This window comes from Dipteris shenzhenensis, chromosome 20 (genome assembly GCF_047967505.1).
Source record: "Dipteris shenzhenensis isolate YYH24624 ecotype China chromosome 20, Dip_SZ_1.0, whole genome shotgun sequence".
NCBI lineage: Eukaryota > Viridiplantae > Streptophyta > Polypodiopsida > Gleicheniales > Dipteridaceae > Dipteris > Dipteris shenzhenensis.
The window spans coordinates 2,254,882-2,266,959 of NC_141615.1; the positions used below are offsets into that span (position 1 = coordinate 2,254,882).

At 43.8% G+C, this 12,078-nt stretch overlaps 1 protein-coding gene across 4 annotated transcripts in view; it reads right to left on the reverse strand.

The window, feature by feature from the left end:
* LOC147889123 (protein transport protein SEC23 E-like) overlaps positions 1-12,078 on the reverse strand; it is a 103,555-nt gene that overhangs the window by 84,837 nt on the left and 6,640 nt on the right. For all 4 annotated transcript variants that reach the window (XR_015542948.1, XM_087391967.1, XM_087391966.1 and 1 more), the window contains exon 3: positions 391-552. Coding sequence is in view for 3 of the 4 variants with exons in the window: in XM_087391967.1 (XP_087248093.1) it covers positions 391-552 (162 nt within the window). In the remaining variant the exon portion in view is untranslated. The remainder of the gene's footprint in view (positions 1-390; positions 553-12,078) is intronic.

The following is a 12,078-nucleotide window of genomic DNA, read 5'->3' on the forward strand; positions in this document are numbered from 1 at the left end:
TGTTGTCGTTTTTCATAGATATCAACTTCTGAACCTAAAGAATATTGTGTAATGCTAAGATCCAAGAAACTACAAAAGCTGTACAATTAAGTTCCCAAAACTCTCAAGGATAAATTTCTCCACCAACATACTTTGGATCTTTGTACATAAAATCTTTAAAGTTTGGAATGTATGGAAGAAATCACCTAGCCTACAATGTAAAGGCTGATCAGATGGGCATTTTGATAAAGAGCAGCCATGACTCCAAGCTGTACACTACAATAGCATGAATTTAAAAGTGCATCTCACAGAATCAACAGGAAAAGAGGGGCATTCTCCTCTTCAAAAATTTCACATTGGCCAAATTTACCTACATCAGTTGTTACAGTCACTGGAAGGAACAATGCATACCTGATCTAGAGCACATGCAAAAAGGTCCAAAACGTGGCCCTGATTCACTAGTTGTCTAGAAAGTGTTTCGTAGAACTTCACAGCTTTCTGACAATGAGGAGCCGCACCTTTGTCAAGATCCTTGTGTGAGCGAATTGGTTCAGACAAGTCCTTGGAAACGATCTGTCAAGTCATAAAAACATAGTGAAATTTTATCTTAAAATTACACATCTTTTCAAGCAAACCTTGAAGTCCACACATTCCCTTTGGACCTATTTTCAGGTCAGTGATGAACATCAAAAGCTTCTAACCCAAAGTGACATACTAATACTAACAAAGCATAACACATGCCGTTACCCATAGTATATTCCAAACACTTTGAATACTTGAAAATGCAATGTCAACAAGAAGATATAAAAATCTCTTCAACAAATAGCATGAAGACTATAAAGAATCACTGAAAAAAGCGACCATTATAATGAAGGATACTAAAAACTTCATCACAATCTGAGTTTTAACCTTTCCCAAAGAAAAAAAGAAGAGTATGAACTTAGTTCACTGCTACCAAATTTTGGGTTCAAATATTACTAATCTATGTGAGAGCTTTCTATCGACGAGACCTCACATGTTCACTGGCTACAACGTATCAGAGAGATCTTGCACTTTGTGTGTGTGTGCACGAGTGTGCTCATGTGCGTGTGGTACACATGTTTGCAAGGGCGTGTGGTACACATGTTTGCAAGGGCATGTCCCGACTCCCAAGGTCAAAGTTAATTGTTATCTAGTTAACCTAGATTCACAACCAAAGGGTGCATCAGTGATAATATGATGGATTATTACCCCTAAGGGAGGACAGCTTTGGGTTAGGAAGATAGAAGTAAGACAATGGCCCTTGGTTAGTGGGGTTAAGGTGACCTAGTAGTGCCTAGTTATGACAGCTAGGACAATAAGTACTAGTCCTAGGTCCTAGGTGCACTAAGTGTCCGAAGTAGTCTTGTGCATAATTAGAAGCTGGCCACTAGGCTAAGGGGAGGAGGTTGTTGCATCCACGAGTTTGCAGTGGTGGCTGGGAGACAACTTTCCTATTAAGTTGCTAGTGAAGCATAGTTAGTGTTGGGCGATTCGAAGATGTGCGTGCATGTGTGTGTGTGTATGTGTGTGTGTGTGTGTGTGTGTGTAGTGTGTGTGTGTGTGAGTGAGAGTGTGTGTGAGAGCGACGGAGAGAGAGTGTAGCCTGCGCCGCCTGCTCCAGCCTGCGCCGTCCGCTCCAACCTGCGCCGCCTGCTCCCCCTGTGCCGCCTTGCTCCAGTTCGCGCTGCCCTGCCCTTGCTCGTGCCACCCTGTTTCCGTTTGCTTACCCTACGCAGCCTGCTCTCTCTTCCTTTTCCTTCCTGTTTTATATCTCCTACCTTTCACTTTCTGGTCTCTTCTTTCTCCCTATGGCTTCAGACGCTGCTACGTTAACTACCTATGTGCGCAAGGAGCGCACACCAGAGGTTAAAAGACGCTGTCCTGATCTCGCTTCAGACGCCAGCATGGATTTAGAGGCCCAATATGTCTTCGACACTCTCAAGGATGACTTCCTTCAATCTCGCCAGGATTGGAGCAAGCCTGTTCCCCAGGTTACCTATAAATTGCAGCTACCATCCTTGGTGCAGCCACTTAAGAAGCTTGCCCACACTGCAGTCATTATCTTTTTTCCGGGCAAGATACCATCTGCCAATGATGTTGCGCAATGGATTCAGTCCATCCTCGGAGGCTCTTTTGTGGAGGGAGTGTACTTTGCCTCTCGTGGGTTTTATGAAGTTCACCTCACCGATGCTTTGCAGAAACAGCGTGTGCTTGAATTTTCTCCTTTGTTTTATGGCCGGCAAATGGTGCATGCTATGCCATGGTCCCCTAACAAGGACTATCAAAGTCTCATTCGGCATCATTGTCCTGTTTGGGTGGAGGTGGTTAATTTCCCAGACTATATGCGAGAGGAACTGCCCGGATTGGCTGCTGCACTGGGCCAAGTTATCTGCCCTCCTCGCCCTGCTGGGAATCGTAATAGATTCTGTATATTGTGGGACACAGATACCCCTACTCTCCCCTCCATTGCAGTGGAGGTTGAAGGTTTGCCAATGGGGCAAAAGTACTTTGAATTGAAATGGGGAATTTTCGCAGGCGCTTGTTTTTCATGCCATAAGTACGGGCATTTGGCCTCTGAATGCCCTACCGTCTTGCATCCTCCTCCAGCCACTGCCATACCTCCTCCAATGGTTCAGCCAGCTCGCAAGCAAGAGACTATTGGGTCTAAGAATCAGGATAAAAATGCCTCTAAAGCTGGAAAAGTGGCTTCACAAATCCCAGCCATATTCAAAGCCAAGGACAAAGGTAAAGAGAAAGAGAAGGCTCCTGATATTGATGGCTTTTTACAGCCCAAGCGGGTTCTCAGGCAAAGACCCCTTCAATCTCGTCACTGGGATGCATCTACTCCTACTCCAGGCCAAGCCTCTACCTCAGCCACTCCCTCGCCCTTACTCAATTGGGTTGGAGTCCTTAAAAAACATATTCCTGTCTGTGAATCTGAGGAAGGGCTATCTTTTGACCCAGGAAAGGAAGGGCTGCAGCCCATGATGGCAGATGATTAGCACTCTTTGGTTGTACATTCTTGGCCCTTTCCTTGTATATATCCTCATGCCTGATAAACTTCTCTGTGTTACTTTTAATGTACAGGGTCTCTGCAATCCCTCTAAGTGGAGATTAGTGTGGAATTATGTTCTATCCAGGCAGCCAGACATTCTCTGTTTGCAAGAACATAACCAGCATTCTATGGCAGGCCAAGTTGGCCATTTTGGGGGTTATGATATTCACTATGCAGGCACTAAGCTTTTCTCGGGTCTATGCATATTGGTCAGACATGAGCTGCAGCCCCAGCTTGCCTTTAATGACTGTGATGGCAGATGGATGGTGATTCAATGTGATGTCAATGGTGATATTTGGGAATTTGCCTCGGTTTATGCTTCACAAACTTCTGCCTCCCGAGCCTCCATGTGGCATGCTATTGCTTCTTACCCATGGCGATCTTGTGCTCTTCTTGGTGGTGACTTTAATAACTCTCCCATGTCTTCTGACAATACTACTCAAAGATCTCATATGATCCCTTATGAAAAGCAATCATGGGAAGAATTACTCACCACGACACATGCGCAAGATTTATGGACAGCCATGCACACTGGAATTGGGGGCTACACCTACCATCATAATGCCTTTACTAACTACTGGGCTCGCCTAGATAGATGGTATTTACTGCAGGCTCAGCAATATACAGATTTCTGCCTTCATATTGAGATTGATCATTCCCTTGGTCTCTCTGACCATGCTCCTTTATGCCTGCACATTCAGTTTGGTCAGCCCTGGGATGACATGCCCTTGCATTCCATTCGGATGAAACATATCAATAAAGGCTATCTCCAGCATGCACATTTTCAACAATTGATCCGACATGCCATAATTCCCCTCGCAGCACATATCCATTATGACAGTAATTTTGCATGGCAACGCCTTGTGGACAGGCTTCAGCATGCCATACATGAATATGGGAGTCATTTTATGCTTGATTGGAGAGCTAAAGTTCGGCATGCTAAAGCAGCGGTTCAATCTTTGACTGTACTTTTTCAGATGCAGCCCCTTTCTTCCCAACAAATGGACACTCTCGCTCAGTCAAAAGCTCTTTTGCAAGCTAATGACCGACGTAAATTGGCCAAGTGGCAGGTTCGAGCAAGGATGACTCAATTTTTGGATAAAGGATGCTCCTCTAAATCCTTTTTTCAAGGGTTACATGCTTTCAGGAGAAAGACATCTTGCCTCAGAGTCCGCAAACGGGATGGGGAATGGACTCGGTCTTTCTCAGAGCTTCAACATGAATGCTTTTCTTATTTTCAGAAGCTATTTGCACCCCCTGATACTCCTTCTTTGCAAGAATTACAAGCTCGGGAGATTCTTTTGCATCAAGTGCATCCCATTATCAACCCACAGGAAGCTCTCAAACTGGATATGCCTTTCACTGATAAGGAGCTTGATGATGCCTTGTCTCATCTTAGCCCTGGTAAGGCTCCGGGGTATGATGGTCTCACAGTGGAGTTTTTCTTACACTTTTGGGAGGATCTTAAAGGTGTCATCCTACAAATGATTAATAACTCTTGGCACACAGGAGTACTCCCCTCCTCATGGAAGCATGGCATAGTTAAACTCATTCCCAAGAGGAAATTGTGTGAGCATCTTATGGATTGGAGGCCCATCACATTGATGCCCGTTATTTACAAACTCTTTGCTAAAATGCTAGTGCACCGCCTTCATCAAGTGCTCTATGAGGGCTTGCATCCTTTGCAATATGGTTTCGTCCCTCGGAGGCAGATTCATGATAATATTGGCAATGCTCTCATGGCTATTGAATATGCAAAATATTCTGAACAGGATGTTTTTATTATGCAAGTGGACTTTGCCAAAGCTTTTGACACGGTCAACTGGGACTTTATCTCACAAACAATGGCTAAGATGGGCTTCGGGCCAAAAATGGCTAATGTCATCTACTGTTTATATGCTGGCTCTACAGCCCAATGCATCCTTGGAAATCATCTTTCGCAATCTTGGTCCTTGGGTCGTTCGGTCCGGCAAGGATGTCCACTCAGTGCCCTGTTGTATGCCATTGCCACTCACCCACTTCTCTCATATTTGGATCATCTTACCGCACAAGGTCTTCTCACTGGTCTTCAGATTCCTGGAGCCCCTTCCTTTATTGCTCAGGCCTATGCAGATGATTCTTTTTTTATGCAACATAATTCTCCACGGCAGTTGAAGACTATTATGGACACTCTTTCTTCATATGGCCTGGCTGCTGGCATGAATGTTAATTTCGATAAATCTAGCCTCATACCGTTGCATTCATATGATTGGCATACTCTTCTATGGCCTGGGCACATTATGCAGCCCTGTGATGTGGTCCGCCATCTTGGTTACCCTATTGGCTGGCACATCACTAGGAAACAACAGTTAAAATGGATTTTTGATAAGCTTCATGCCAAACTCCATTATTGGAAGCTCTCCACTTGGCCACTCCATGTTAGGCTTCGGATTGTCCAGTCGATTATTATGGCTTATGTTCAGTATTATTTGCCTTTGATGCACTGGACTTCTCAAGACATTTCTGCCTTTATGTCTCATGCCATGGAACTGTTATGGAAAACAAAGTCTTCTGCTAAAGCTCTAAGACTTATGAGGATGACAAAAGTCTGTTCCCCAAGGATGCACGGTGGATTGAATGTGCTGAATATTGCGCACCATGTCTTGGCCAGGAAAATTCCTCTTCTACTCACCTTTTTTCGTCAGAAGCAGCCATGGACTCATATGCTTGCAACCATGTGCACGTCCTTACGTACTACTGCACATGGTACCTGGCTCACTGATTTTTGGGAGGTTATTTTGGGCAGATTTGTAGGCTCTATCCCGGGTTGCCCCTTTGCTACTTCACTTATTAGCGATTGGCAACAGGTCCTTTCGCATGCTCATTGGGCCCCTTCCGTTTTATCTCATGCCAATTCCCTTCGGCAAGAAAGTATTTATTGGAGTGCTGTTTTTGATCCTCCATTGGCCCTCCAAGAGCCGATTCGGGCATATAATCTCAGCAAATTGGGGATCAGGTGTATAAATGACGTTGTTGATGCTACTGGGCACATGCTTTCCTTCCCTCAAGCCATGGCTTCTTATCCACTAGCCATGCATCACAGGTTTATTTGGGGAAAAATTGCTGAATTACTGCAGCCTTTTCTTCCCATCCCTCCTTTATCTAACAGGGACCGATTACATGATTGGCAGTTACACCCGGTGGGCTCAAATTCTCGTCCTGTTCCTCTTCCTAACCTAACGGTCAGCACGACATACTCTCTCCTCCAGCCGTCACCATGGATTCACTTACATGCTAATTCTCTTTGGCATATGGCAAAATCGCTTGCTTGGTGGCGAAAGAATCTCCGCAATTTATGGAGAAGCAAATTGCCTCTCAAGCAAAAGCTTTTCCTATGGCGTTGTCTTACAGGAACCTTATCCGTGGGGGTCACTCTGGCTCAACGAAGGATTGCATCTGCTTCCTGTCTTCGATGCATGGCCCCTTCTGAAACGGTGTCTCATTTGTTTTGGATGTGTTCCAGCACTAAGACCTTCTTATGCAAAATTTCCATGTCGCTTCGCCTTCGTTTCCCTAACTCACCTTTTGGGAAACATTTTTGGCTTTTTGGCAGACTTCCTGCAACCATGGTCCATTACTCCTTATTTTTGAACTGGGTCAGATATTGGGCTTTTGGACCATCTGGCAGGATCACAACATGCGATATTTTGGGAATCCGTTCTTGCAATCTTATGAATATTTCAGACTCTCCCTACGGCAATCTATCTATGATGCTTGCTATCAAGGAGATCTTCCTCAGTCATGCCTGGAAATAGTTTTTCTTTGCTTTTGATTTCCTGTTGAGGCTCTCTGCTTTTTTGAGACCCTCATGTAAATTTTGCTGATAATATGATCATGGATTTACCCAAAAAAAAAAAAAAAAGTGTGTGTGTGTGTGTGTGTGTGTGTGTGTGTGTGTGTAAAGTTTTATTATGCTTTGAGTCGTTTACGTAAAGGCAGCTCTCCCGGTTGGGATGGATTGACTATTGAATTTTTCCGTGCATTTTGGGGTGATCTCAAGGACACTCTTCTTATGATCAATCATGCTTGGGCAGAACAATCTTTTCCTCCTTCTTGGAAACATGGCCTTGTCAAATTGATCCCAAAAAAAAGGTTGTGTGAGACAATGGCTGATTGGCGGCCCATATCTCTTATGCCAGTCATTTACAAACTCATTGCCAAGATGATTGTCCTTAGGGTTCGATTTATCCTGCAGGCAGGACTTCATCCCAAGCAGTATGGGTTTGTTTCCAGAAGGCTGATCACTGACAATATCTCCAATGCTTTGCTTGCGATTGAGTGTGCCAAATATTCTAAACAAGATGTTCTCATTCTGCAAGTGGACATTGCGAAAGCATTTGATGCTGTCCATTGGGATTTTATTTCTCAGACTATGCATAAATTGCTTTGGCCCTCGGCTGGTACATGTTATTTACTGGTTGTATTCTCATGCCACTGTGCAGTGTCTGCTTGGTAGTAGGTTGTCAAGGACATGGACTATGACCCGTTCAGTGAGACAGGGATGCCCTCTTAGTTCGCTACTGTATGCCATTGCTACTCATCCGTTATTGTTGCATATGGACCAGCTTGTAGATACTGGGCAGCTTCATGGCTTGCAAATTCCACGTGCACAGCCATTTCTTGCACAGGCATATGCTGATGATTTCTATTTCATGCCCAGGAATTCTCAACGTGACCTCTCTCATTTGATGCATACATTGGATGATTTTGGCATAGCTGCTGGACTGCATATCAACTTTCAGAAATCAAATCTTCTAGCATTGAAAGAAGCTGATTGGCATGCACTTCTCTGGCCAGGCCACATTATTTCTTCCCATACCATTGTGAGGCATTTAGGGTATCCCATTGGCTGGAATATTACCCCTCAACAACAGCTTAAATGGGTGCTTCAAAAGATTAACAAGAATGGCACTTGTCAACTTGGCCTTTACATGTTCGACTTCGGATAGTACAGTCTATCATTATGGCATATGTGCAATTTTATTTACCTCTTCTTCACTAGTCTTTTAAGCATTTGGCTTCCTATATGTCCCAGGCTATGGAGATATTTTGGAAAAGTAAATCTCATAAAAAGGCTTTGCGACTACTTCCCATGCAGTCTGTTTGTTCTCCTAAGACTCATGGGGGACTGAATATTCTCAATCTTCAGTTTCATATGTTGGCAAGAAAGAGCACTATGATTGCTGATTTTTTTCAGCAAAAACAGCCATGGGCTATTATGTTAGCAGCTATGTGTGGAAACATGAAGTCTCACGCATATGGGCATTGGATTACAGATCACTGGGAAGCAGTCATGACTACATTTCAGGGGAAAATTCCTGGCTGTCCTGTTTCTACTGCTTTTATTCATGATTGGAAGAGAATTCTCTCTTATGCTAAATGGTCAGGTGCTTCCTCCCATCATGGTAATTCTCTTCGTTTGGAAAGCATCCATTGGAGCAAGGTGTTTGAATCGCCTCTTGCTTTACAGGCACCTATTAAAGCATATAATCTTATGAAATTGGGCATAAGATTTGTCGGAGATGTGGTGGATCAACATGGTTATGTGCTTTCATTTCCACAAGCTTGCAGGACATTCCCCTTGGCTCTGCATCATAGGCCCATTTGGAGAATACTTACAACTATGTTGCAGCCATTTGTTCCTGTTCCTCCGCTGTTTGTACAGGACAGATTACTGGACTGGAATCTGACTTCCTTGTCTCCTGCTATCTGTTCACTTTCAATGCATAATTTGACATCCTCGATGGTCTACAAATTTCTTCTTCCACCACCATGGATTGATAAGCATGCCAACACTCTTTGGAATTTGGATAGGCCTTTATCTTGGTGGCAATCAAAACTCAAGAAAATTTGGAAAGCTAAATTGCCATTGAAATAGAGGCTTTTCTTTTGGAGACGTATAGTGGGAGCTTTTTCCATTGGGGTGAAATTGGAAGCACATCGTATTGCTTCTTCTTCCTGCCCCCGTTGCTCTCATCACCGTGAGACAGTTCCCCATTTGTTATGGTCTTGCCCGCACTCTCGGATATTGATCACTCATGTCTCTCATTTGCTGGGGCTCTGGTTTCCCTCTATCAGATTCGGGAAATCAGTTTTCACAAAGCAACAATTTGAAGCTGGACGATGCCATGTTTGATCCTCCTCCAGCTTGATATGTCACTTTTTACTTGGCTACCTTATGACTTTTGCTCTGAGGTTTTACTTGTAAAAACTTTTTCCTTGTACTTATTGGTGGGTTTTTACCTCTTTTGAGGTTTCCCACACAGAAATATAAAGATTTCACTATAAAAAAAAAAGAGTGTGTGTGTGTGTGTTGTGAGAAGAGAGAGCTTCAGGTCGGGCTATGGTGGTGAGAGCCTACTGCCCTGCATCCCCCCGAGCCCTCGTGTAGGTCGTCTGCCTTTTGCGCCCCTGCTGGAGTTTCTTCACCCTGCTGCGAGTGTGTCCTCTCCTCTGCTGGGACCCAAAAACCTATACTGCGACCTGTTTTCAGAGTCCAGACCCCCGAGTGCCTTCAAATTCCTGCGTGCTGAAGTCACGTGCCTGTCGCGGGCTGTTCTTATGCTCTCTCTCTCCTGCTGTACCTCTTTTCTGCTCTCTGCTCGCCCTCTTTTCTCTTGCATCTGTTGCTGTCTGCTGTCATTTGCTGCGTGAGGGTCAAGGACTGCTGGGCATGCACCTTTCAGGCCTTGAATCCCTGTGTATACAGAGACTTTTCCTTTCTCTAATTTGATTCCGATTTCTCTGCAAATATACACCTCTTTTCTGGGTTTTTGGTCTGCTTTTCCCTTTCCTTGTATCCCACTTGTCATATACCTCTCCGTTGGCTGTGTTCACACCCTCTACTGCTTGTCATAAGGCTCCCCTTTGGCTCAGTTCTTTTTTTACTGCAGAACACCAGACTTGGAGTTTTCTTCTTGCTCAGGTAGGATGGTGGCTTATGAATATGACAAGCAAAACAAGAAACAAAAGCAGGCTATGGGTCAAAATGATCCTGGTTATGCCTCTCATGAGGCTCAGTTGGTGTTTGATATTATGCATGATGGCTTTGAAGAGACAAGCAAAGATTGGAAGGATCCTCCTACAATTGGAATCATGGTGGAGGTTGATGAAATAGTGGATCTCGTACGTGAATATGCTAAGCATGCTGTGATTATTTTCTTCCCAGGTCGTATGCTTGCTGCAGCAAATTAGGGCAACTAATTGACAAGGACACTAGGAGGCTATTTTGTCTACAAAGTGGATTATATCTAGATGAATCCAGGATCATGCCCAAACTCATCCTTAAAAACACAACACATAGTGTAGCTTCAATCTCATGATAGTGATCTATAAGGTTGAAAACTCCATCACGCACAGCAAGGACTAGCTACTATGACATCCCCACCAACATCATTAGCACCCAACAATGGGTGTAGACCATAGTATAAACATATGCTCTCACATATACAAATCCACACACCCACATAGTTTTTCTGAAGTTATTATGGCGGATGACCAGCATAAACAAATGTTATTGGAGCATTCTTCGCTTTTGTATGCACGTGTCTTACCCTGGTCGCCCACCCGGAATTACCAAGCATTCGTCAGGCATCATTGCCTGGTTTGGTTGGAGGTGGTGGATTTTCCTCAATGCTTGGCTTCACTCTTGCCAAAAATTGCAGCTTCACTAGGAAAGGTGGTGATGACCAAGGTGAAATCAACGGTCCCCCCGTCGTTATGAGTGTTTCTACTACATACAGAGAAGTTAGTTACCTTGATACAATCACCAACATTGAGGGTCTTGATGAAATCCGCATAATACACCTCCCCAATCACGAGGGTGATGCAGCCACTTCCCTCTCTATCAGTTAGATCTAGCTTTAAAGTCTTTGGGTAACCAACATTCTATAAGGGCCATGTGCCATACTTGCTAGGAGCTTTCCCTTTGAATATTCCATTCTTGACAGACAAGTCCTTCTCGTCAATCAATAGGGGCCAATCAATTGGAGAGTACTCGCTCTCGGCGCTTTCTTGGTCTGATGATTCTATGGACAAGATCATAGGAGATCTCTCGTCCTTTGGGGCCTCTACTTTAATTCTTTAGTCATCTCTCTCATTGACATTTTGGAAATAGCACTTTGCAGATGACTTGTCAATGGCTACCATAGCACAAGTCGATGATTCTGCATCAGTATCATCGGCCAAATGGAAATTCCAACAGATTTTGCATTTTGTCAGACACGAATGTCCCCACTCCAGAAGCTTACCCTATTACAAACTGTAATAATGTGTCTATGGAGAGTGCTTTTTATAAGTCAAAATGGGATCTCTTTGCAATAGCATGCTTTGAGAGCAAAAAATTGGGCACATAGCTTAGCAATGCCCTTGAGTTTGCATAAAATGCCCATCGATGTCATGCTTCCTCCGGTGTAAAACAAGGATGCCCCTGGGTCTTTTGTGGTTAAAAATAAAGATAATAAACCAGCAAGTGCTACACAGGATAAGGGAAAGGCTCATGCTACTTCTAATGGGAATGCATTTGGCTCAATGCCCTCTACACCTCAACCTAGCTAAGGAAAAGAATTCTACTGAAATCTACTAGACTCCGAAGAAAATTGTCTCAGTTAGGAGAGCCCTTATATATATATATATACACTATATATACACACACCTAGATGAATCCAGGAACATTCCCAAACTCATCCTCTAATAACACAACATAGTGCAGTTTCAACTCACGATAGTCACTCATTAGATTGAAAATAGAGTTACGGGAAATGGAAACGGGAAACGAAAACGGGAAACGGAAATGGAAACGGAAAACGGAAACAGAAACGGAAACGTTTCGGGATTTTTGAGAGGGGGTGAAACGGGAAAACGCCACGTCATCAAGGAGGTTACACACATTTAGAGTGCTCTACCTTCAAAAAAAGTGCACAATAAGCTATAGTTCTACCTAGTACCATTAATATTGATTGTAACTTTGAACTTTGGAGATTCAA